The following is a 27,532-nucleotide window of genomic DNA, read 5'->3' on the forward strand; positions in this document are numbered from 1 at the left end:
GCGGCGCCATGCGCAGACTCAGTTCCTGGAGAAAGATGGCGACAGCCGAGAAGCAGAAACACGACGGGCGGGTGAAGATCGGTCACTACATCCTGGGGGACACGCTGGGGGTCGGGACCTTCGGCAAAGTGAAGGGTGAGGACCCCCGGGCAAGGCTCGGCTCCCCGCCCAGGATCCAGGAGATTTCCGCCTTTCGCACCTCTTCATCCTCCCCCGCCCCCTGCGTTCCTGGTCTCCCGGGCTCCGCAGCCCCTGTCCTGCTCTGGCGCGAGCAGAACCCGAGGCCGCCGCGGGACTGCGGCGGAGCCCCCCGCCCCCTGCCCACGGCGGGTGGGGGTGAGGTGGGGACTGGTCGCCATGGCGACGGTGCGGCGGCCGGAGGGGCTCGTCCGTGCGAGGGGCGGGGATGCGGAGGCGCTAACTTTCCCAGGCCCGACAGTCGCGGGCAGCGCTGAGTGCTCCCTTTGCTGGGTGCGGGAGCCGGGGTCTCGGCCGAGAACCCGGGAGAGGCGGCCTCCTATTCTACCCGGCTGTGGTCCCTCGGATCAGGGCCAGCCCATCGCCTCCCTGGCCGTCACTGTCCGTATTTCCGTCCTCTTTAGGAGACTGTTGCCTTACTTGCCCTAGCTGGCTGACAGGTGTGAAATGTGTTCCCCCCGAAGTAAGGTTGCTTTGGAGGTAGTTTACAGAATTTATTAAAAAAAAAAAAAAAAAAGGCCGTCTCGTCGGAAAGGATCACTGATATTTTTCGGAGCGGTTAATGATTATAAATTGGTCCTATATGTATTTGCGATCTATGGTTTATGGTCTGAATGCACACCCCGTGTCCTCGGTGTTTCTTAATTACCAAACCCGGTAGGCAGATTTTTCCTCCGGATAGTGTTTCTTCATTGATGCAATTCGCTTCCGTTCATTTTTACAAGATATTTATATTTTAATGAATAATGTTCATTTGAAATTTTTTCTTTTTTAAAGAAAAGTGGAATCGCTTTCTGTTGTGTTTCAGTACAGTATTTTGGAAATAACAAACTTGCCCTTCAAGTCACCAATTCTGGCACAAATAGTTTAATTGCAAATTTTGTGAGGCATAAACACTTTTTTCTTTGAAATAGATGACTCTGCTATTAGGAATGTAGAGGAAGGAAGTATGGAACTGATAAAAATTATTATGCATTGGCTTTGAATAAATAATAGCCTGTGACTTGCATATAATAAGCTCTTGGTCAATATTTGAAAGAGAAAATAGTTTGTGAAAGTTTGTGAAAATAGTTTGTGAAAGTACAGTGAATTAACTAACTGAGCCTTGCTCTATCAGAGCTAAATAAACATTTTCTGATTTTATCTAGGGATGGAAGAGGAGAGCCCTTCCTTCTCTTGCTCTTTCTGAGTCATAGAACTGGAAAATTGCTGTATAGCCCACAGGGAAGCAACTGCCTAAACCTTCTTAAGAAAATCAGCAAGGCCAACAATGTAAGAAAGTAAGAAGCAAATGCCAGAATAGGGTAATTACAGCTATTAGGGTGGGTCTGTTTTGGGGGCCAGTAAGATGTTTCTGTGCCTTTGAAGTTACTTAGTTTTGACAATGTTGTTTCTTTACTTGTTAGCCATTACAGACTGCTTTCAGTTTATAAATACTGAAATATTCCCCATCGCCCCCCAGATAGTAATGACAGCTTTGATGCCTTCACTCCGGAGACCCAGGGTTCTGCTTGGATTAGCATGCTCATTGTTCTCCTAATTCAGACCTGAGTAGAGTCAGGTCTCAACGTTCTTGTTTGCTAGGTGGCTTTTGGCACGGTAGATGGTAGATAGGAAAGCCAGAGGATATTCCTCATTGCCTGGGTTTGATATGTGACGTGGCAGTGACAGGAATCCCTCCAGTGACTTCTATTCCTTAACCTTCCCTCCTCCACACCTGCCTCTCTCGAAATAACACACGCTGTCAGAGTCAACCACCTCTCCAAATATAGAAAGGCCAGTGTTAGAGGATCATAGGTTTCATGGATCGGGTTCCTTTGTTCATAAATACATTAACTAATGGTGGTCAGTCTTCAATCACAGTCTTTTAAAAGTTGTTAAACAGTTGAAATGCTTCCTGCCCCCAAATAATAGAAAATTCAACACAGCCTAGCCAAGAACGTCTTTTCTGCGGTTCTGTGTCCAGGGCGAGGAAGCCCCAGCATCGCCCTCAGGAGTCTTATTGACTCAGTTAGTCGGTCTGACCAGGGTTACTATGTCCTAATTGGCTTAGGCTTGTGTTCCCATAGGGCAGATGGCATTACCCTTGAAGGAAGAGCGCCCCCTCTCGGATGTATGTGTGGGAGGGCATCTTCTGAAGTACTTGAATAGTACAGGGGGATAGGGAGGACGCCTGCACAGAAACCGGTTTTTTTGGAAGAGAGAAAGGGGGACCTAGATGCTTGGTGAGCACGCAGAAATAGCCACGATAGTGGTGACATGTTAACTTAGGGTAGCCAAGAATTTGACCGGAATTCTTACAAATTATATGATTAGCCACATATTTCAAAGGAGGCAGTTTGGAGGAGATACAGCTTTTTAGTCATACACACCGGTAAATTTAACATAGAAAGAGTCCAATAGAAGATGTGATATCATATCATTCCCAATATGATATTCTATCTTATAGGAAACTTACTGAGTTGATGGGGAGGACTGCAGATTCATAGGCATTATTTTGTTTCTTGTTAAGGTTTAAAAAATCCTTTGGTAATTTAATGGGAACATTTTGAGGGGAAACTTTAGACAACTAGGGTTAGTTTGGAATTATGCTTGAATTATCTTATTGTTTCCAAGATACCTTTTTTCTGACCCCTTGATTGTCAAGGGGTTGGTCTCCACTCCCTTGTGGGTCTACTCCCCTCTCCTCCCAGGAAGAACATTTATAAAAGCATGGATGAATAGAGTTATTATTGCAGTAAATATAAGTGGCAGTTTTTCCTCATTTTCTAAGAGAAGATACTTCTTCAGTAGGGTGGGTAATCTTTGACAAATGAGTTTTTATACATATAATCTGTTTATTAAGTTGATGAGTATTTTATACATGAAACTGAAAGTTTAGGTAAATAGGTGACTGTTCTCTTTGACTGAATCACATAAGAACTTTTAAGTAAAAAAGTCTAGGTATGAATTAGAGCTATATATATCAACATGGGTGAATCTCAAGTATATAAGTTTAGGCCACAAAAACAGAAGTTGAAGAATATGTCCAGTCATGTTATTCATATAAAGTTTAAAAACATGAAAAAACATTCATACACTGCTGACAGGAGTACAGATCGTACCACCTCTATAGAGTGTGACAGTATTTATAAAGTTAACCTGGCAATTCAACTTCTAGGAATTTATCCTATAGGTATATGGAATAATGAGTTATTCATTGCCATATTGTTTGTCAATACAAAAGATTGGAAGTAACCTTGCTAGTACGTAGGACAGTAGTTAAATTATGGTTTACCCATACAGTGGTATATACCTTGCAAACATTAAGAAAAAAAAAGCAAGACTTTATATAAGATAGGGAACAATTTCCAAGGTGTATTTTTAAGAGAAAAAAAAATAAAGGGATAATAAAGTGTATAGCATACCTACCATTTGTGTATAAATAGCAGGGGCAAATTGAAGTATCTTAAATGTAACTGTGTGCATCTGTATACAGTGTTTCTTTAAAGATACACATGAAACCGCATTGCAGTAGAAACTGAAGATTACACATGTTCAGGGGAGGGGAACTAGGTTGTAGGAGGACATGTCACTGTATATCTTTTTGTATTTTTGAATCATGCATTGTGAATTCAAAAAAATATGTAAAATTAAGTTTATATTAATGTTGTGAAAATAAACATGAAAAAATTGTTACTATATCATTTATGGATTCATCATATATGTGGGAAAGACAAACCACATTCAAGATAGTGGTAACTTCTAGGGAGAAGGAAAGGAGGAAGGAATCTGGGAGGAGTCAGACTGGGCTTCAGTTGCATCTGTAATGTTTTATTGCTTAAGCGGCTACTGGGTGGAACATGGGTATTTGCTTTGCCTTTTGGGATGCCTGAAATGTTTTGTTAAGAAAAAGTACCTTTTTCAAATTTCTACCTATAGCTTTTAAAATTCATCCCTCTTCAGCCAGAATTAAGTTATTTCCCTGATACTTTTAGCAGTGAGGTGTTTTTGTTTTGTTTTTTTCAATTTTAGAGTGAGAATGAAATGATTGGGTGATTAGAATATCTTTAGTAAACATTTCTATCTTTGTGGCAACTCTTTATCAGTGTTTAAAACTCTCTCTTTCAAAGTATGATCTTACTTTACTTCAGGATTACATATCTGATTAGAAGAGCATGTGTTACAGAGCTCTACAGTCAGACAAGTTCCTTTTAGAAAGCAGTAACAGGTTCTTAGCTAATGTTTAGTTGACTCATCTGTTGCTGCTGTTGTGGGGGAGATATTGTTAATTGTGGTAACCTTTGCTGTGAGTGACTCAGGTCTTCCATGGCAGAAATACCTGTCTTCCATTTCACCCAAAAGCCACATCTTGTTATTACTGTAAAACAGTGACATCTGAAGAGAAAAGTTTTGAGCTTCAGACTAAGGGAGAAATATTTCAGAAGTGCATATCCCTGACAAAGTCCATGTACTGCACTGATTGACTTACGGAGCAGCAGTTAATTTGGCTGCAACTGAGTTTAGTCACTGGAGAATCTTGAGCCTAGTTTTGAGGAAACAGTTCAGATTTTGATATTGTTGTCAAGGCTACTTTCCCTTCACAGTGCATTCTGATGGTGGTGTACAGTGGATAGGTCCCAGACTTGGAATTCTTCTAACTAGAAGACCTGTTCCATCTTGATTACTTAATAACTTTACTTCAATGAGTTAATCTCTCAGAGCCTCATATTACCTGCATCATAGGTTTATTGTGAGACTCAAATGTGATCTTGTGTTTCCTAAGCTATAATAAAATAACTATATTTTCAAAAGTATTATGCTACTGAAATTCTAATTCTGAAATATGTTGGCAGTGGGTTCAAGGCAGATATCATATGATGGCAGTATCTGCTATTATTTTTTTCCCTTTTTCTTCCCAGCAAAATCTTGCTAATCTTCTAGCCATCATATGATATCTGCCTTGAACCCACTGCCAACATATTTCAGTATTAGAATTTCAGTAGCATAATACTTTTGAAAATATAGTTATTTTATTATAGCTTAGGAAACACAAGATCACATTTGAGTCTCACAATAAACCTATGATGCAGGTAATATGAGGCAGACCCCATGGACTGCAGCATGCCAGGCCTCTCTGTCCATCACCAACTCCCGGAATTTACCCAAACTCATGTCCAGTGAGTCGGTGATGCCATCCAACCATCTCATCCTCTGTCGTCCCCTTCTCCTCCTACCCTCAATCTTTCCCAGCATCAGGGTCTTTTCCAATGTGTGAGCTCTTCGCATCAGATGGCCAAAGTATTGGAGTTTCAGCTTCAGCATCAGTCCTTCCAATGAACACCCAGGACTGATCTCCTTTAGGATGGACTGGTCTGGATCTCCTTGCAGTCCAAGGGACTCTCAAGAGTCTTCTCCAACACCACCAACACAGTTCACCACCACCACCTCAAAATCATCAATTCTTCAGCGCTCAGCTTTCTTTACAGTCCAACTCTCACATCCATACATGACCACTGGAAAAACCATAGCCTTGACTAGATAGACCTTTATTGACAAAGTAATGTCTCTGCTTTTTAATATGCTGTCTAGGTTGGTCATAACTTTCCTTTCAAGGAGTAAGTGTCTTTTTATTTCATGGCTGCAGTCATCATCTGCAGTGGTTTTGGAGCCCTAAAAAATAAAGTCAGCCACTGTTTCTACTATTTCCCCATCTATTTCCCATGAAGTGATGGGACCAGATGCTATGATCTTAGTTTTCTGAATGTTGAGCTTTAAGCCAACTTTTTCACTTTTCTCTTTCTCAATGTTGGGACATCGTTTTCAAACCTTGGAGGAAAAAACCTGTATCCAGTTAAGACTGGGAAATACCAGATTAAACATTTGATGGGTTTCTTTCCAGTAGGGCTTTATTGGTATTACTGCGTTAATATGCATAATAAGTTTCTAAAAAGGAGAGGAGACGTCCTTTCTGAGACCACTTGATTGTGAAATCTTTTCCCATGAAGAGTCTCCAGTCCTAGTGTTTTGTAAAGCATACTTTAGAAAATTTATTCTAATAATCTTAGTTTTATAGCCCATTGAAAATTAGAATTCCTGAAATTAGAACATTGGAGAAGAGGCTGTGAATTGACTCCTGACAGACCGTGAAGGATGAAACACAACTTCAAAAAGCAGAAAGCCCTAGGAGCTGGCACAGAATAGCCTGGAAGCAAGAAGTGCTGTCCAGAGGAGTAACCCCCATGGATGTCCCTGTGGTTCCCTGTCGTCATGTGTTCCACTTAAGAATGCTTGGACACGTGTAGTACAGTTCAGAAAAATCTGTTTTCAAAAAAGATTACTTTTGTTCACTTGTTGGTTTTGATGTGACTCATAAACTTAGGGCTTCCCATGTGGCTCAGTGGTAGAGAATCTGCCTGAAATGCAGGAGACTCAGGGAATGCGGGTTTGATTCCTGGGGTGAGAAGATCCCTTAGAGGAGGAAATGGCAACCCACTCCAGTGTTCTTGCCTAGAGAATCCCCATGGACAGAGGAGCCTGGTGGGCTACAGCCCATGGGGTTGTAAAGAGTCGGACACGGCTGAGCGACTAAACACAACGGAGCACACGTCATAACCCTGTCAGTTTCTTAGGGCTGCAGGAACAGTGCCACAAAGCTGGGCGACTTAAAACAACAAATCACTTTGGAGCTCTGGAGGCAGAAGTCCCGAAAGCAAAGGGTTTAGTAGACTCGTACTCCCTCCGCCGGCTTCAGGGGAGAGTCTGTTTCTTCCTCTTCCAGCCTGTGGTGACTCCTGGTGTTCCTTGGCTTGTAGGAGCGAAACTCCAGGCTCTGCCTGTCTTCACCCGGTCACCTCTGTGTGTGCGTGCCTGTGTTCTCTCCTTTTCTTATAAGGACGCCAGTCATGAGATATAGAGCCCACCCTAAATCCAGGATGATTTTATCCTGAGATCCTTAGCTAACTGTATCCCCCAACACCCTGGTTTCAAATAAGATCCCATTCTGTGATGATGGTGAATGTGCATTTGTGGGGAAGAGGGGATACTCTTCAACCCAGTACACTTGCATTATATTTTATGTGCTTTTATTTATTTATTTATTTGGCTGAAGTGCATTGCTTGCAGGATCTTAATTCCCCGACCAGAGTTCAAACCCGGGCCCAGCAGTGAAAGCCCTGAGTCCTAACAGCTGGATCGCCGGGGAATTCCCTATGTGCTTTTCGTTTTATGCTCTTCATTGCTGTCTTATGATGCAGTCACCCCTCAGAATACGTGAGGGGTTGTTTCTAGGAGCCCCCGAGGATACCAAAATGCCCGGATGCTCAAGTCCCTCTTATTAAGTGACATACTAGAGTGGGCCCTCCATACCCTTGGGCTCTACATCTGGGGAAAAAGGGGCTAAATGTTTATCTGCTGAAAAAAATTCTAGTATTAGTGGAGTCTTGCAGTTCAAACACGAGTTGTTCAAGGATCAGCTGTAGTTTTTTGAGTAACTTTTGAACAGATTTAATAGATTGAATACAAAGTCTTTTTTGGTATCTTGTTATAAAACACTGAAATTGATAAAAAGCAGGTTTTTATTGCATGTGCATGTATTCTTAGTAGCTCAGTCGTGTCCAATTCTTTGTGACCCCTTGGACTGTATCCTGTCAGGCTCCTCTGGCCAAGGAATTTTCCAGGCAAGAATACTGGAGTGAGTTGCCAGTTTTCTACTTCAGGGGATCTTTCTGACCCAAGGATTGAACTGGCATCTCCTGCATTAGCAGACAGATTTTTTTTTACCTCTGAGCTACCTGGGAAGCCTATTAGAGTGGATTTATTTTCTCATACAGGGGAAAGGTCATAGTAGCAAGTGCCTGGCACATAGTGGGTACAGGTAGTCAATAACTATTTCTTAAGTAAATGAATGAAGTTTTAGAGTAAGTCTTATTAGTTTGCAAAATTCAATCTTTTATTTTTTTCAAAATTATAAGACTGTGAATCAAGGGTTCCACTTACATGTTCAACTTCTATTTGTATTTTATTAAAAGGATATTTATTTAGTATTATTATATATGTAATAGTCTTTTGAAGATTATCTTTTAAAGAAATAATCACATTTTACTTACCATTTTTGGAAAAAGGACAGTTTTTGAGACAGACATGGGTTCCTATTTTTGTGTTGTCAGTCACTAGCTATGTAACTTTGGGCAAGTTATTTCATCTTCCTGTACCTCAGTTACTTGTAAAGTGTTGCTAATAATGCTAGTCTTCCAGGCTTGGGAGAGTTAGAGGCAGTATGTTTGGGTATGAAGTGGGTATGTCATGAATATTAACTAGTGAGTTGTATACCTTAAATATGTTATGTATTATAAATCAACTAGATTTATATTTTTTAAAAATAGTAATCATTTAAAAAATCTGATTTCAATTTAAGTCAGATAAACCTGTTTTTACCTCTGTGCTCTTCTGTGACTGGATAAGTGTTTCTATAGTTTTTGGGTAGTAAGTGAAATCTCCTGTCAAGGACTTGGTGCTATGTGTGTATACATCTAGCAATATCATGTTGAAAATTAACCAAAGTCAGGAAATGGGTTGAACTTTGGAAGCTAGGAATCTCTGGTGTTGATGGGAGGGGAGGATGGAGCAGGTTAGTGAGATTGAAGCTTATGGGGATAGAAGCCAGGTGCATAGAAATTACAGCTATTTGAAAAAAAGGTGAAAGTGTTAGTTGCTCAATTGTGTCCGACTTTGTGACCCCATGGACTGTAGCCTGCCAGGTTCCTCTATCCATGGAATTCTCCAGGCTAGAATACTAGAGTGGGTAGCGATTTCCTTCTCCTGGGGATCTTCCTGATCCCACCCAGGGATCGAACCCCATTCTCCTGCATTGCAGGCAGATGTCTGAGCCACCAGGGAAGCTATTGTTTAGTACTTATTGTGGACCTGGACAAAGGCAGGGTACTGAATCTAACTGTATAAAAGGGACAAATCAAAAAGCTGAGATAAAATCAGCTATATAGGATTAATCGAAACTTTAGGACTGATTAACTAGGAATGGGGAGACATTTGGGAGCAATGGAAGATAAATAACCGTAAATAGTAATAGTCATCGTTTCTTCATAAAGAAATTACTCTGCTGGGCATGATGGAAAGTGCTTTACAAGCCCTACTTCATGTCACCCTATGGAGTATGTAGTATTGTTATTTTGAATACAAAGTTGAAATAATTTAACTTGTTCAAGTCAAAGTTTAGTAATTAGAGAGCTTTCCACATAGCTGTTGCTTAGGACTTTGCTTCATTAAATTACTGGGAGTTGTCTTCTTTTTCTCCTATATTGGATCCCTTCTTTACTGAATACCATCTTGGTTTACTTCTTGATTTTGTTGGAATATAAATTCTCCACTAGATCCTTAGAAAAGACTTTGCCACTATTAAAAAAAAAATGTCTAAATTCTGTTATAACCATTGATTTTCTGGGTATAACATTCAAAATTGAAAGGTAATCACTAGAATTTTTTTCTTATTTTTAAAAATAGAAACTACATGCTTATGAACCAAAATTTAAAAGGTTCAAGGGCTTATAGAGAAAGCATGTCTAACATGAGGGAGGTTTTTGGAATGAGGAAACTGTTTTGTATCTGATTATAACAGTGATGACACCAATTTCCACATGTGTTAAAATCCATAGAATTGCACATCAAAAGAGAAAAGCTCAATTTGTATGTATGCCAGATTAAAAAACGAAAAGTAAGAGAATTTAAAGTAGAGAACAATGAAGAAGTTGCTTTCTTTCTCTCTGCCTTAGCCTTCCAACTTTCCTTTCTGGAAGAAACCACAGTTACTAGTTTCTTATGTGTCTTCCCACTTGAAAGTGAAAGTATTAGTCACTCAGTCATGTCTGACTCTTTGCAACTCCATGGACTCTAATCTGCCAAACTCCTCTGACCATGGACTTCTCCAGGCAAGAATTCTGGAGTGGGTAGCCATTCTTTTCTCCAGGGGATCTTCCCAACCCAGGGACTGAATCTGAGTTTCCTGCATTGTGGGCAGATTCTTTTCCATCTGAGCCACGAGGGAAGCCCATACTTAATCACTCTTAAACATTCAGGGGTAGATCAGGCAGAATTGAAAGGAACTTGGATTTGCTTAAGTATTTTTGGAGAATGCTAAGGTTTCTACTCTTAGAATAGTTCTAAATATGTTACTAACCAAACCTGGCACTAATTTATTAAAATCATTTCTCCTACAGTTGGCAAACATGAATTGACTGGGCATAAAGTTGCTGTGAAGATACTGAATCGGCAGAAGATTCGAAGCCTTGATGTAGTAGGAAAAATCCGCAGAGAAATTCAGAACCTCAAGCTTTTCAGGCATCCTCATATAATTAAACTGTAAGATCTGATTATATTAAGTATAATCATATCATTTTTTCATCATTTTTGTTAACCTGCTTAATCCGACAAGTGAGAAAGATGAGTGACATTTCTTCAGTTTATTCCTGAGAGTTTTAGAAGTTCTTCCTGTTCATGTATTTATCTAACCCCATTCATGGTCACTTAAGCCTGAGTCCACATTTTGCCCTTGTGTTTATCAGCTGTTATATTTCTTATTTTCTGAGCTGATGTCCTTTTGCTAGATGACTTTCAGTGCCCTCCTATTGCTATAGAACCAACAATGATTTGCAAAACAAAAATGCCTGACCTCCAAATTTCCACGTGACATTAGTTAGCCTCACTAGAGACAATACAGTAGAAAGTCTCCCCCACTTCTGTACACTGGTTCTATGTGACAAAGCAAATAATCAATAGAATTTTAGAAATCCAAATTTCAAAAGGCAGTAGGACTACTGTTGTTTTATCATTGCCAGTTGTAGGGTCTACAGATAACTTATTTACTGCTCGGCTTTATTATGCAGACTATAAATTAAAACTGTTTAGGCTTTTGTATTGAACTGGCTGCTTCAAAGTTTGTTTCACCCTCACCTCTTCTCATTTGTTGAAGTGCCATGGTTTTAAATACCATCTTCGTGCTGACAGCCCTTAAGTATACATCTCCTGCTTTGAAACCCATTCCCTGGGTTTCAGCCTCTATGCCCGCTGCCTATTTTACATCTCCATTTGGGTGTGCACGAGGAGCGCGAAACTCGGTGTGGGTAAACCTGAGCTCTCTGTTACCCTCCCATACCTGGTCTTCCACGGTTTTAAACATCTCAGCTGATAATCTGGTTCCTCAGGGCAGAAACTTACGAACTATCCTTAACTTTACTATTTCTCTCACTTCCCAACCTCCATTCCATCTCTTCCTGCAAAAATATATCTAGGATCTGATTCCAGTTGCTTCATTGTTATCACCCCGGTGTGGGCCCCCTTCATTTCTTTAATGCACTACTGCAGTAGCCACCTACTTCTACCCTACTGCCCCGTCAGTTCTTCACATTGCTGCCATCAATCAAAGTTATTACCCTTTTAATTGGCCAGGCCACATGACTGCTTTGCTTAAAACCTTCATTAGCTGTCTCTCTGCCAGAGAATAAAAGCCACAGCCTCATCATGGCTTTGTAAGGTTCTGTGTCCTCTGGTACCAGTTGCCTCTTTGACCCCACATCCTGTTTTCTCTCTCCCGGCTCACTCAGCTCCAGCCTTCCTACCATTGCTCAAACATGCCAGGCAGGCTTCCTCCTGCGGGCCTTTGCACTTGCTGTTCCCTCTGCCTGGTTCACCTTCTTGGTAATGGCATAGTTTATTCCCTGATGTGCATTAGGCTCTGTTACATGTTACTTTATCAGAGAGGCCTTCCTTGAACACCCTGTATGAAAGATTTCCCTTAGTTTGCTTTATTTCTCTTCATAGCATGTTCCACCACCTGAGATATTGCTTTTTTATTTAGTGTCTGTTTCCTGGCTCCTGGAAAATAAACTCCATGAGAGCAGAGAATCTGTTTTGTTCACTGCAGTTTTCCCAGCTTCCGGCACAGTGCCTGGTGTGTTATAGGCGCTTAGTAGATCTTTACTGAATGAATGAATGTACATGTTTTAATGCTGGTAGGTAATGTTTTCTCTCACCAGGTACCAGGTCATCAGTACACCATCTGATATTTTCATGGTGATGGAATATGTCTCAGGAGGAGAGCTATTTGATTATATCTGTAAAAATGGAAGGGTAAGCAGTTCTGATTTCATCCTGTATATATTTTATAACTCCCCTTATCCTTTACGAGCATCAGAATATTAGAAAGCAATTCTGTTAAGAATTCTATTTAATAACCAGTCCCCTTAGTCACATATTTGCCTAGAATCATAGACTTGTTAGAGCTAGGAAGGATCTTAAAGATTATATCCTTAGCCTACTTACACAGATACGGAAACTGAGACTCATGGATTTTTTTTTTTGCTCAAGGTCACTTGATTTATCGTGATAGGATTAGATTGAGACCCTAGAACTCATGATCTTCAGACTTGGCTTCTGGGGCATACGAGTACTTGTAGTATATATCTTAAAGTATGTATTTAATCCTTAAAAAACATATTATTTGATACTTAGAAATCTGGGCCTTGCTAGTCAACCCTAGTTACATTTAAATTACATTCATGTTTTGGTTTCAGAAATCTGATGTACCTGGAATAGTAAGAACAGGCTCCATGAAGGAAGGTAGGAATTAGACTTAAATTATTAGGAATTAGACTTAAACAATTTAGAGTTGGAAGGAACTTTAGAAGACATTTTGAACAGTATCTTAAGTTACAGATACAAAAACAGAACATTTCCCCTGCTGTACTTTTTCTCATACCCAGAGTATGTGGTGTGCAAAAACCTCTTCTGGAGGAGCCTCATCAAGCACTGAGAAGCCAATTGTTTTCCCTCCCAATCTAAAGTTCTTTATATCATTCATTCATTTGTTCTGCATAGCATATCTGTTCACTTTCATCAAAATCAAAATCATTAACCAAGTTAATTTTGATTTTACCATTTCTTAACATGATTCATTTCAATTTCAGGTATTCCACTTGTCTTTTCACCCCCTGCTTCTTCCACCGACCCCCTGCCCTCATCCCTGGCACCAATGTTCTGCCTAAAAAAATGGAAAAAGACACAAGTTGAATTGGTGTCTTGCTTCTTATCTTTTCCATTTTTCATGTCCTGATCATTTTGCTTTACATTATGGGAATTGTGCTCAATTTTACCCATTGTATACTAAAATTCCAGCTGTCATTTTTTATTTCTTTCTTGTTTGTGAAGTCGTCTTTCTTTAAATAGCCTATTTTTTTGTTCCACAGTGATAATAAACATCTGTTTGAGAATGCCAATTTCTTAAAAATTTTTTTTCTTTTCTTTCCTTCATTGCTTCTGTACCTTCTGCGCGCCCTGCTTTTTTCTGTTCATTTTATTGGTCTTTGTCTTTTGTGCATGACCCTTGCTTAGATATCTGGGGATTGTGGGTTGTCCACTCATATTTGAAAGTGAAATTCTAAATGCCAAGGTCAGGAGGGTGGAATTTATTAATTGATGGACCTTCCCATCAGTTGAATGGGTAGGAACCTGTCTGTTTTACTAGGGAACACCAAATGTCAATAATAAACAATACTTTTTCCTTGCTCAGATAGTTGCTCCAGAAGAAACCTTCCAGTTTCCTTGAGGGTGTGAGCTTAGCTGCCAGTGCTCTGCGAGCTAAATGGGGAAAGGCCCACAAGGCTCACTGGTTACTATGCTGACTTTCATTTAAGCCCCGTGTTCTCCATGTGGTGCCTCCTTCCCGCTCTAGTGTCCTTGAGGAACAGGGCTGGTTTAGCCTTACTAAAGAGTAAATCATGGCTCTTATTCCCCAGTAAGGGTGGTGAGCTTAAAACTTCTCTCTTCAATCAGCTGTCCTGTTTTCAGTCCATTTCTCACTTCTACCATCAGAAATTCCCAACACTTCCAATATCTAAGCCCTTCAAAAAGTCTGTGTGCGGATGGGTTTATCATTGAGCTCCACCCCTAAAGGCTTAGGTTTCCGCTTGCTGTGGTTAGCCAAGTCTTTATCACTGGTCATCTACCCTCTCACTTACTGACTCCCCTCAGTTACACCCTGCCTTCTCTTGCTCTTCTGTCTTTCTATGCTGTCATCTTAGTGACGTTCCATCTTCCATGTTTAAATGGAAATATGCTTTGACTTTTCTAGTCTTTCTTTATAGACTTCCCCTCCTTGATCCTTTGTACTGTATTTATTATTAATATAGTATTGAATATAACTTTCATTTTTGTAGCCTAACTAGTTGTTTTACCTCTTGTATTTTGTTTTCTCAGTTAATTTTCTTTTCTTTCACATTTAGAACACATTGTTCTTTTTATTTAGTATATTTATATATGAAGTTGTATTAGAAAATGAACCTATATTTCTTCTAGAAGTAAACTAGATTGCTAATCATTATTACCTGCTCTTGAGGAAGGGTATCTCTTATCTCTTTGATAGTTTTGGTTTTGCTTTCAAAATAATTTACTGGTTCATCTTCCAGATTATCTATTACCATTTAAGGTATAGGAACCTGGTTTTAGAATGCTAATTTGTGACCTGTGTTAAAGAATTGCATGTTAGAGTCCTTTGCCTAGAGGATTAATAGCTTGTTTATTAAATATGACTTCTTGGGAGCAGGCATATCCAAGTAATGGTTTTCACTTATGGAAAAAAATAATAAAATAAGAAAATATAGATAAATGGAAAGAGAAGTTTTAAAAAATATTTTTTAAAATGTGGTACAGCATAAGATATACTTTTTTCAGTAAGCGGAGTAAAGATAAACGCTGTTATATTTTATAAAGGCTTCCCTCGTGGCTCAGCTGGTAAAGAATCCGCCTGCAGTGCAGGAGACCTGGGTTTGATCCCTGGGTTGGGAGGATGTCCTAGAGAAGGGAACAGCTACCCACTCCACTATTCTGGCCTGGAGAATTCCATGGATTATATATAGTCCATGGGGTCGCAAAGAGTCAGACACTGAGTGGCCTTCACTTTCAATATATTTTATAAAATAAATGAATTAGGGTTTTTCTTTTTTTTTAATTAAAACACCTTTTATTTCAGAAGATAGGATAACATGGTTGCTTGCTAATTCATTAACAATGCTTAAATGTTGCTTTCTCACATGGTTCAAACCAGTATTCTCCACCCCAGTGTAATTCTCTGTGCCGTTGTCCTGCGTTGTTTTTCTTCTGAACGCTCTTTCTTTTTATTTATGTGTCTATTCTTTAACTAGATTAGGGCCTCTTTTTAATCACTGCTATATCACGAGTGTCTAAAACAGTGCATGGCACATTGAAGGTATTCAATAAATATTTGCTAAAAGAATCAAAGAGTAAGTATTTGTAATTTATAGGAGAAAACATGCCTAGTTTCAAGTAAAAATTGAAATTATTCGAAATAGCACATGATATTTAGATGAGAACAAGCTATTACAGAGTATAGTCATGAGAGTGATAATATTAGAAAATTGAGTTACTGATTTGAGTTCTAAGATCCTCCTAGCATTACTGTTTTGTGCTGCCTATACCATCTCCCCATTTGAAAAGCATCTCATGAGTGAGGTTCATTTGGAAGATTCTTACATTTTCACAGTTTTATAGGCTAGAGAATTATAGATAGACTACTTTCTTTTGAAAGACACACCTTTAAGTTGCCTATCTACTTTTTCTTAGCTGGATGAAAAAGAAAGTCGACGACTGTTTCAACAAATCCTTTCTGGTGTGGATTACTGTCACAGGCATATGGTGGTCCACAGAGATTTGAAACCTGAAAACGTCCTGCTTGATGCACACATGAATGCAAAGATAGCTGATTTTGGTAAGGAGATTTTTATAGTTTCATATGTTCATTATGTTTAACAAACATCAGTAGGTTTCTTCAGGTAACTTGTATATAATCAACTGAATATCCCAAAGTAGTATATCCTCACTATTAGTATAGGAGCATACGGAAAGGAGTAAAAATAAGGAATTCTCTTTTCATAGCTTTATGTCTTTAAAATTGACTTTTATTACATTAGGCAGACAATTTAAATTGGCAGCATTAGCGACATCATCTGAAAAGAGACCATTATTTGTGAACGAGAAGTTAGCAACCTATTTCCATGTGTTCTTTTGATCAACTATGGAGCAAGAGGAAGAAACTGGGCTGAAGTTACTCAGACTTTGAAAGCCAGAAGGCACCTCATGTGAACAAAATTATTTTTTAAAAATGAAAGTAAAGTATTTTAAATGATAGAAAAGCATAATTTCAGCTTGAGGAGAATGTAATTAGTTTTCCTATATAAATTGCCATTGACATTATTAAACCTAAGATAAAAATGAATCTCTGCAACTCTCTTGCTTAGTTTCAGTTCAGATCAGAGGAGATGCTTATAAATTTTATTTTCTTCAGTTTTGTATATATGATCTATTTTAGAGATTCATTAAATAGTTCCCGACACCTCTGAGCTACTGAGATTTTTTTTTAAATAACTGACTAAGTTATTTGACTTCCTTATTCTTTAGTTGTTATTATTTTTATTCACTGTATTTTTGAAGAAGCAGAGTTTTCTTTTCCTATTTTTCTTTTTTTGGCTGCACCTGTGATTTCCAAAATCACTGCAGATGGTGATTGCAGCCATGAAATTAAAAGATGCTTACTCCTTGGAAGGAAAGTTATGACCAACCTAGACAGCATATTAAAAAGCAGAGACATTACTTTGTCAACAAAGGTCTGTCTAGTCAAGGTTATGGTTTTTCCAGTAGTCATGTATGGATGTGAGAGTTGGACTATAAAGAAAGCTGAGTGCAGAAGAATTGATGCTTTTGAACTATGGTGTTGGAGAAGACTCTTGAGAGTCCCTTGGACTGCAAGGAGATCCACCCAATTCATCCTAAAGGAAATCAGTCCTGGGTGTTCATTGGAAAGACTGATGTTGAAGCTGAAGCACCAGGATTTTGGCCACCTGATACGAAGAACTGACTCATTTGAAAAGACCCTGATGTTGGGAAGGATTGAAGGCAGGGAGAAAAGGGGATGACAGAGGATGAGATGGTTAGATGGCATCACCGACTCAATGGACATGAGTTTGGGTGTAAACTCTGGGGATTGGTGATGGACAGGGAGGCCTGGTGTGCTGCAGTTGTTGGGGTCGCAAATAGTTGGACACGACTGAGCGACTGTACTGAACTGAACTGTGATTTGCAGGATCTTAGTTCCCTGACCAGGAATTGAACCTGAGCCATAGCAGTGAAAACACTGAGTCCTAAACACTAGACTGCCAGGGAATTCCTGAGTTTTTTAATTTTGTAGTAGAACTATGAAGAAACTTGGATATTAAAAATTACATATATATATATATATATATTTTTTTTTTTTGAAGAATCAGATCAGGGGTTAATAGAAACTCTGAATTTTAATTCCAGTCTACATTTTTTCCCTAGTAATTTCTTTATTAATAAAACATGCCCAGTTTTTTTTTTTAAGCTTTTTATTTTATATTAGAGTATAGCCAGTTGACAATGTTGTGATAGTTTCAAGTGGACAGCAAAGGGACTCAGCCATACATATACATGTACCCATTCTACCCCAAACTCCCTTCTCATCCAGGCTGCCACATGACAGTGAGCAGCGTTCCCTGTGCTACAGTAGGATCGTTGGTTATCCCTTTTAAATATAGCAAGAGCATACATGTCGATCTCAAACTCCCTATCTCTACCCCTGTTCTTCCTCACCTGGCAAATGTAAGTTCGTTCTCTAAGTCTGTGAATCTTAAACTTGCCCAGTTTATTCTAATAAGCAAAATAACTAATAGCTTAATATGTACTCACTGAACTCCTGACCTTGCACTAACTTTAACTGTTGAAACAGATTACAGGTTTTATGGCATAAAGGCAGACTATTTGGAAACAACAAAGGATGTAGGATTCTGTTGAAAGAAAGAACAAAATGATGATTTATCACTTTAATGCAAACTCAGTTTTATTGTTTAATGGAATTTTGTTTTTATTTTTGTCCTTGGGAAATCTTGAGCGGTGAATTTTGTGCATTTCCAGGTCTTTCAAACATGATGTCAGATGGTGAATTTTTAAGAACAAGTTGTGGCTCACCCAACTATGCTGCACCAGAAGTAATTTCAGGAAGGTAGTGTCTGACACCTCCTCCCTGCCCAGTGTATATGTGATCATGTTTTTCTTAGACTTCGTTAGTCTGTAGTATAGTACTCAATTCTGGTGAAAGAAATTTAAAGCTTATTCTTTTCTCATCCAAAAAGTGTTCTAAGAATAAAACATTATAAGTGAGTAAGGATTAAGAACTCCATTTATAGAGGAGGATATTGGTTTGTAAGGTAATATAATATTAGTTAAATGAGAGTACTTTCATTTTTTTCCCCTGGTGGAAGAAATTGAAGGCTTAAAAACTAGCAAGTTTAAAAGTGAGACATTAAAAACTTGAATAATACAGAAATATCTAGTAGTAAGAAATGGTTTACTATTTGCTTAGATGAAGAATTAAAAGTGTAATGTGTAGCTTTAATTTTTCAAATTAGCTTTAGCTATAAGGTATTTTGGGGAATTGGACTGAAGTATTGATAAAAACTTCAGATTTCATTTATTTTTAATTGTCATTCTTTAAATCTTCTAGAGGCTAAAATAAGAATTCTAGTCTCAGTTTATTTATACTAACTGCCAGCATTGAGAACATGAAGATCTTTGTATAACGCAGCTTTTTGAATAGTTTATGTAACAGTAAAATTTACTTTTTTGAAGAGAAATTGTTCTTCATAATACTACTGAAATAGAAAACAGAGAAGCTAAAGTTTGTTTACTAGTTTTTATCATTAACTTTTAATAACTTTTCATTCAAACCTTATTTCTTTGTTTGAATGTCTTACATCCTGATTTAGAATGCAGAAATGCTGTAGTATTTTCTTTCTATTTTCATAAGCTAGCTAGCCTACACAGAGAAATTATGTTTGTGTTAAGGCATGGATATGAGTAAGGCAAAAATATCTAATTTTAGATTTATCAAGGTTCATCATTATCTTTTTATATTAGCAGGTGAATATTAAAATTATTTCATGTGGGCTGTGTAAATTATTTGGGGAAGAAGACAATTCAGGACCTGGATTTTGGGGGCATTGTTCATTAACTAAACAAAAAGATATATTAATTGTGCATATATATAATGGACCATTACTGAAGTCTGTTTTCCCAGTTTGGATAAGGTCTTTCTGTGTGGTCTAGATGTGTGGAAACCTTTACTTTCAAAACAGTATTTATTAGTCAGTTCAACAATTTATTTGACCAGTTTAAAGAAACCCTTTCCCTGAAGCCAGACTTTGAATGGGTTATCTAGTTAGTCTGCAGCTAGTTGTCAGTAGGGCTTCATTTGATGGCTCAGTGGTAAAGAATCCACCTGCTATGCAGGAGACCTGAGTTTGATCTTTGGGTCAAGAAGATCCCTTGGAGTAGAAAATGGTAACCCAGTCCAGTATTCTTGCCTGGGGAATTCCATGGACAGAGGAGCCTGACGGGCTACAGTCCATTGGGTCGCAAAAGAGTTGGACACGACTTAGCGACTAAATAACGATGACAGTTAAGTCAGCAGGCTACAGTACAATGCAAATAAGAGTTTAAAGTCCTCTTCACATCAGTTAGTTGGGCTTCATTCCACAGCTTCAGGCGCCTTTTACCTCGGTATAAGGTCTTGGGTTATTGAGGAGAGTGGGTTTATAGTCCATCACTACAGAACATTCCCAGTTGAGGAAAGATCACTTAATCTGTAACCAAAAAACAGTGGTTTTAAATTCAGTAATGATATGTTTGTTCAAAGTTTGGCCCTATTGGTTGGATATCATGAGGACAATTGTAAGGTAGTAAGGAGAGAATTTTAGCTATAGTCTGTAACTTTAAAAAAATTCTTATTTTTTGTTTTCCAAGATGATACTGATAGAATTAGTGTAGAATCTCTATGTGTAGTACATAGCAGTGACTTATAGAAACCATATTCAGACTAAGAATTCTTTATGAAGTATCTGTATTTAAAATGCATGATTAATTAATTGACTCTTAAATTACTAATGCTTGTTTAACCCAGTTGGTATTTCCTGTTGCAGATTGTATGCTGGTCCAGAGGTGGATATATGGAGCAGTGGGGTTATCCTCTACGCTTTATTATGTGGAACCCTTCCATTTGATGATGATCATGTGCCAACTCTTTTTAAGAAGATATGTGATGGGATCTTTTATACCCCTCAGTATTTAAATCCTTCTGTGATTAGCCTTTTGAAACATATGCTGCAGGTGGATCCCATGAAGAGAGCCACAATCAAAGATATCAGGTGATAAAGCAACCTGACTGTCAGATCTAACAGTATCAGTGATATAAGTCAAGTGAAAGAGAAATTTGCAGAACAGTATGTACAGTGTAATACCATTTTTATGTTAAAAATAGTTTATAGACTAAAACTTATTTTATCTTGATATTTAAAAATACTAAACTGGCTACCTTAGGAAGTAAGATTAGGAGGAGGAAAGGCTTTCACTTTTTGCTTATGCTTCTTTATTTGTTTTGAAATTGTAACTGTGAACATTATATTACATTTTTTTTTTTAATATTACTTTTTAAAAAAAAAGAGGTAATGAAAAGAAAGGACCTTAGGGTATTAGATTTGGTAGTGATTCTTTAAGATTTTCTGTAATATGCTTCATGTTTGACTTTTACACATTCTCATACTTTTTCATAGTAAATCTGTATGTTACTTTTTGAGTTCTCATCTTACAAGTCACTGTATTTTTTCCTTTTGTTCATCTCAAGGAATGAGAAAATTTTAATTCAATCAATGACATGTTTGTTTTTGTAGTAGTATACATTGAATTACATATGATATTACTGTTTTGTAAGTTAAAAAGTCCACCAATATTGCCAGTTTCATGTGGTTCAACCTAATAGTTTAAATAATGCAAAAGTGATGATGACAAATCTCACATTTGAGCAGGTCATTTCTGATGAAGATAATACTGCAAACTTTGTTTCTTCTACCATTGTTTTTCTTTCCTTTTTTCGTTAATGGAAATTTCTCTTTTGGTCTTCTAATGTCTATATAGAACATTTCTCTGAGATGGAAGGAGAAGGATGAAAGAAATCAGATGGGTATCTGAGACTAGTAAAGAAGAAAGTATTAGGGCAATGAAGAAGAAAGAGCATGTGTAGAACTTAAAGTTTGATTCTTAAAATAGATAAACAATAAGGACCTACTTTATAAGCACAGGGGACCCTATTCAATACTATGTAGTGACCTGTGTGGGGAAAGAGTCTAAGAAAGAATGGATATGTGTGCAACTGATTCACTGTGCTGACAGCAGAAAGTAACACAACATTGTAAAAAAAAAAAGCTTAATTCCTTTCCAATTACTCCATATTCTGCAGACTGAAAAAGAGAATGAATGGCAGGTCATGACTTTACTACTAGAGGAGAAGGACTGATCCATAGCTAAAATTTATATTTCAGAATATCTTAGTTAGAGGTGGTTTTCCTTGTGTTTTACATATTTTTTTCCCAATTTAAATGAAATATGTGACAATTGGAAGAGACTTAGAAAATACCAAAAACTTTAGAGAATTTAAATGATCTTTAATTCCATTATCCAGAAGATAATCTTTGTTCTTTGGGGTGTTTCCTCTCAGTATTTTTAGTTTTAGCATATTTTTATATAATTCAAGTAAAAAAATATCTTTTTATATATAAAATTAGGAAATCCTCTGTTCCTTCATTAAAATAAAGGGATATTATTATCTTATTGGAGTTGTTTGAAAATGAGGTGAGATAACAGATATGAAGTGTTCAGCCTAAAATCTACCACATAGTAAGCATTCGATGAGTGAAAGCTGTCTATTTTTGTTGTTATATATATTTTTTCACTTAACATTATATCCAAAGAGGAAGCCACTGACTAATTTTATTCTTTTCTGAGCTGGAAATAAGATGGTCTTTACCATTAGTATGTCATTGCCATTTGTTCCAAAAATTTAAAGTGTAGACACTTCTTCCTGGTTGCTCCAGTAGTTCTCTCCCTCTTACTATCAGAGGAAGGCTGGAGCATTTCTGTTATACAGTGAAATGTGAGCCAAAAGAGAAAAATCTGTTTTAAAAAAATGATAACACAGTATGAATATAAATATAAAGGGTAATACTGTATGGGTATAAATTCCCCCAAACAGTTACTTTCAGCCTCATCTCTCCTCCAAACCCTTCTGACACCTACCATTTTCTCTCAGGGAACATGAATGGTTTAAACAGGACCTTCCAAAATATCTCTTTCCTGAGGATCCATCGTATAGCTCAACCATGATTGATGATGAAGCCTTAAAAGAAGTATGTGAAAAATTTGAGTGCTCAGAAGAGGAGGTTCTCAGCTGCCTTTATAACAGAAATCACCAGGACCCTTTGGCAGTTGCCTACCACCTCATAATAGATAACAGGAGGATAATGAATGAGGCCAAAGATTTTTACTTGGCAACAAGCCCACCAGATTCGTTTCTTGACGATCACCACTTGACCCGGCCCCATCCTGAAAGAGTACCATTCTTGGTTGCTGAAACTCCCAGGGCGCGCCATACCCTCGACGAATTAAATCCACAGAAATCCAAACACCAAGGTGTAAGGAAAGCAAAATGGCATTTGGGAATTAGAAGTCAAAGTCGGCCAAATGATATCATGGCAGAAGTTTGTAGAGCAATTAAACAACTGGATTATGAATGGAAGGTAAGAAAGAAAGAGCATTCTGATTATTAGCATATTTGACAAACGTGTAGTCTATCATGTTTTACAGAAGAATTCCTTTACACTTTGTTTTTGTCCATTCCATGTGCTAGGTTGTAAACCCGTATTATTTGCGTGTTCGGAGGAAGAATCCTGTGACAAGTACATACTCCAAAATGAGTCTGCAGTTATACCAAGTGGATAGTAGAACATATTTATTGGATTTCCGAAGTATTGATGGTATGTACATCACACAGAACAACCTAGACAACATATTAGACCTTGTTACTTAATTTGGCATTTTAGTAAATCTTTGAGTCTTTTGAAGCTTCTTGAATTGTACCTCGTAATTCAATAGCAAAAGAACATAAAAGCACCTTTTAGATTTGAATATTTGAGAATCTTGGAAATAGTTTATTGTCCTTTTAAGACTATCTTCTAAAATCCTTAAAGCCTTATACAGCTTTATCCTCAAGTGATAGTTTGTTACTTTTTTGTTTCTTGTAGTTCATTTTGGTAAGATGAAATGCTTTATTTAGAATAAATGTTGACTTTGCTGTTAAAGTCAATAGCATTAAACTTAAAAAATATCTGATATTTAATAAAATTCATTGAAGTTTTAGAGTACAGTGCTTCCCTGGTGGCTCAGAGGTAAAGAATCCACCTGCCAATGCAGGGTTATTTCCCTGGGTCGGGAAGATCCCCTAGAGAAGGAAATGGCAACCCACTCCAGCACTGTCGCCTGGGAGATCCTATGGACAGAGAAGCCTGCTGGGCTACAGTCCATGGGGTTGTAAAGAGTTGGATGTGACTGAGCATGCATGCACACAGCTGTGTACATATAAATGTTCTCTCATGAACAGAATCTTTAAGTAGACGTGTTTATGGCTATTCTTCATTGGCCAAGTCAATTAAGGTATGTTGCCACTTTTGTTCACTTATGAGATTTACCCATGACTTAGTCTTCTTTATAAACTCAAAGATAGTACTTACATAGTATCGGAAAGACACAGCTTTAAGCTATGATATGTTGGCCAAACCTGTTTGTCTGTTTATGTCCACGTGGTATTAATCTATGTTATGCCACTTGCCTCTTTTATACACAGTAATGTATTCCCCTGATGACTTAGTAAGACTGTGTACATATTTGGCTACTCATCAGTCTTGCAATCCAGGATTAAGAGCTCAATGAACTAAAAATGAGGCTTAATAAACATCATTCACTAGCAACAAAATTCAACCTTTCTATATTACAATAATAAATGCACTTAAAATTTGAATCTTGGAAATCATCTCATCTAATTCCTTGCTTTATTGATAAGAAAACATAAACCCGTAACAGTTAAGTGACTTGCCATAGGTAACAAGTGAACAGAGAGGTAAATCTTGAAACTTCATTGCCTCTGTTATAGGGAGTATTCAAAACAAACATGCTCTTGATAGCTGGTCTCACTTAAAGAAGCAAATTAAATACTGTTAAAATTTTGGGAAGGGTGTCATGGATTAGAATAAATTGAATTTTTTTTTTTACCCAGATGAAATTACTGAAGCCAAATCAGGGACTGCTACTCCACAGAGATCGGGCTCAGTTAGCAACTATCGAGCGTGCCAAAGGAATGATTCAGATGCTGAGGCTCAAGGAAAATCCTCAGAAGCTTCTCTTACCTCATCTGTAACCTCACTTGACTCTTCTCCTGTTGAATTAACTCCAAGACCTGGAAGTCACACAATAGAATTTTTTGAGATGTGCGCGAATCTAATTAAAATTCTTGCACAGTAAACCTAAAACTTTGCTTTCTTTGATAGCAATAAGCATGCATAATAAATCATAGCCAAATGCTTCCATGTATAATCAAGTTATACATAACTGAGGGTTGGCCTTTTGGAATGCAATTTGCACAGAGGTTGAAACATGATTAACAGTTAAAAGCATAATGTGCAAAAATGAATTAAGACAATTTTGTTCATTGTTCAGTAGGCATATAGAATAATATACTATGCGCAATGAATTATAGGTCTCTCAGGCTCACTTGATTTTTTGGCTATTTTATATTTAGTGTATACAGGGCTTTGTAGAATATTAATTTACCATAAAGGCCTTCATATGTTAATTACATGTTGATGTGTTATATATTTGCTTCAAAGATTTATTCAATAAAGATTTGCCTAGAGACTTCCCTGGCAGTCCAGTGGTTAAGACTCTGTGCTTCCAATGTAGGGGGTGCAGGTTCGATCCCTGGTGGGGGAGCTCAGATCCCTCATGCCGCGTGGTGCGGCCAAAAAAGGAGTAGAGAAATAAATATTTGACTAGAATCCGCAGAGACCTTTAGAGGTGATTTTGTTTTCTGGGCTCCTTAATTTAGCAAGTATTTTCAACATTAGGGACAGCCTGGATGATTCTTCCATATCCTCTCCTTAATTTTCTATAGTGTATGGTAAGTCACATTAAAGATACCTGACACAGTTAAATTTTTTTCTTTTAGTTTGTTAAGTGCAAAAACATACAGAACTTATATATTCAGATACTCCAGGCACTAATTCTAATTCTACAATTTGCCCCACTATATTCTGTACATAAATTGCTCTTTTTGTCACAAGAGCTGTGTTGCATATACTGTAAATAAATCATTGGTTGGTTTGACATTTGCCACTATCACAGAGTCCTCTCTCCTAATCATGTCAGTCAGTATTAAATGTATGCAGGAATGTCTGGTCATTCAATCATGTACCTTTTAAATTGATTCAGTGCATAGGACATGTCTTAAAAACCGTTAACTGCTTAGACAGGACTTTTTCTCCTGAACTTCATTATGGCCATTTTTTAGAAGAAAAATTGAAAGGCTGTAAGGTGATCACATGTGTTATTTACCACTTAGATTCAATATTTGTTAACATTTTGCCATATTTATCTATATATCTGTATGTAGATACAGTTATATATATATGTGTATATGTATGTGTGTATATATGCTTTTTTCCCCTGAACAATTTGGACATTGCAGATAGACGACTCATGCCTCAAAACTTAAAGCATCTCCTAAAAAATAATGACATTCTCCTAAAAAACCATAATACCATAATACATTCTCTAATGCCATCTAATCATGCATATTTAGATTTCCCTCACTGTCATACAAATTTGTTTCAAACCAGGCTCCCAACTAAAGTTTACACATTGCATTTGGTTGTCTCTTAGCTATTACCTTATTGTTTTGATAAAATACGGAACAAATCAGTTCTTCTAACTAGTCACATTTGCTTTGGATTTTCATTACTTAAAGTAGCATTATGGGAACTGCCCAAAGTTGCTTAATCCTCTTAAGAACTCAGATTTATAATTTCTTTTTCTTGCTCTTAGTGTAATGCATTACATACTAGGTGTAAGAAAAAATTCAGCCACCTCAGATAAAATTTGTATCGTGTGTATGCTAATAAAAAAATACTGTGTCATTCATAATTGCCTTATATTTTAACTTCAAGAAAGTTTTTTTGGTATTAATTATCTTTCCATTGCAACAGAACTCTCCCCCCCCCACCCAAGACTCTTGATATTGTAGTATTGTTTTTGGCACCTATGTAACCTGATGATAATGCTCTCAAATGTCATGATAGCTTGTATAGTTGTAGCTCCAGCATCCCTAGAAACATGCACTGAATTCAAGAGAAAACCTTGCTTCCTTCTGTCCAGGGCTTATTCTATTCAACTTAGAATTGGAAAACTGTATAAAATTATGGGAGTTCCATTTAAATATAAGTTCAAACTGTATTTATAACTTGTATGTGGCCCTCTGTTTTGGAGATACTGACTTCATGTAGGCTCTCTAAGTGCAGCATTATGTTCCTAATGTTAAGAACAGAAGACTGTATTTTTAAAGCTACAGATTTGTATATAGAGCTAAGACGTTGTAATGTCTCTGACCTGTTGTGGGGAGTGGGGAACAAAAAGAGGAACCAATTAAATAGGACCTTCTAAAAATTGTTGATTTTGTAAACAGCTTCTTTTTAAGTTATTGTGATTCCTTTAAGTTGCTGGGTTTTATTTTGGATACTTAAATATTGCACTTGTACAAATAGTATGATAAATGCACAGACTATTGCAAGTAGGTTCTTTTTAAGCTGGGATATTTGAAATGACAACTTTTGGTTGAGAATGTCAAGGTTTCATCACAGTTTCCACAAATTTACTGTTGTTTGCAAATTCTTACTAATTGAAGATGTAAGGGAGTCAATGCAAATGATTTTTAATCTTTTTTTATTATGTTTTCAGCAATTTATATTTTTTGTGACTTTATGCAACCATATTTTTACTTTGTCTTGACAACTGAAAGATGTATAAGGCTTTTGCCAGAAATGTACTGTACACAGTTTTAAATAACAGATTTTACTGATATGTAAAATTTTTGCCATTAAAATAAATGATTTCTCACTGAGAGGAACTTTTCTACCAGGTTGGGGGACTGGGGAGCTTAATATATCTAATTTAAGGTAATTTCACTGAAATAAACTCCATTGCTTTTACTTTGATTATATTTTTTCTTTGCATGGCTTTGTAGTTTTTCAGAGTTTTAAATCATTTTATACAGAAAATTCTGACCTCTCACCTTGCCACCCCCCCAACCCCCCTTTTGGCCTTT

The 27,532-nt window shown here is 37.4% G+C and overlaps 1 protein-coding gene across 3 annotated transcripts; it reads left to right on the forward strand.

The window, feature by feature from the left end:
• PRKAA1 (protein kinase AMP-activated catalytic subunit alpha 1) lies at nt 1-27,422 on the forward strand. 3 transcript variants are annotated; one of them, XM_061129886.1, is made up of 10 exons: nt 18-135; nt 1,347-1,478; nt 10,410-10,551; nt 12,225-12,318; nt 15,826-15,970; nt 18,190-18,277; nt 20,253-20,477; nt 22,415-22,901; nt 23,012-23,138; nt 24,434-27,422. In XM_061129886.1, exons 4-10 carry the CDS (start codon nt 12,259-12,261, stop codon nt 24,676-24,678), a joined length of 1,377 nt encoding a protein of 458 aa, XP_060985869.1. In that variant the 5' UTR covers nt 18-135; nt 1,347-1,478; nt 10,410-10,551; nt 12,225-12,258; the 3' UTR covers nt 24,679-27,422. The 3 variants fall into 3 exon arrangements, with proteins under 3 accessions (XP_060985866.1, XP_060985869.1, XP_060985867.1); XM_061129884.1 differs by having other exon boundaries at nt 1,347-1,470; XM_061129883.1 differs by lacking the exon at nt 1,347-1,478 and having other exon boundaries at nt 1-135.
• Nucleotides 27,423-27,532: the final 110 nt, after the last annotated feature.

Source organism: Dama dama, chromosome 25, assembly GCF_033118175.1.
Source record: "Dama dama isolate Ldn47 chromosome 25, ASM3311817v1, whole genome shotgun sequence".
Taxonomy (NCBI): domain Eukaryota; kingdom Metazoa; phylum Chordata; class Mammalia; order Artiodactyla; family Cervidae; genus Dama; species Dama dama.

Coding starts and splice junctions, on each gene's coding strand:
- PRKAA1 (XM_061129883.1), top strand. CDS start 9: ATGCGCAGACTCAGTTCCTGGAGAAAGATGGCGACAGCCGAGAAGCAG. Junction 22,902..23,011: donor AACTGGATTATGAATGGAAG/GTAAGAAAGAAA, acceptor TCCATGTGCTAG/GTTGTAAACCCGTATTATTT. Junction 23,139..24,433: donor GGATTTCCGAAGTATTGATG/GTATGTACATCA, acceptor TTTTTTACCCAG/ATGAAATTACTGAAGCCAAA.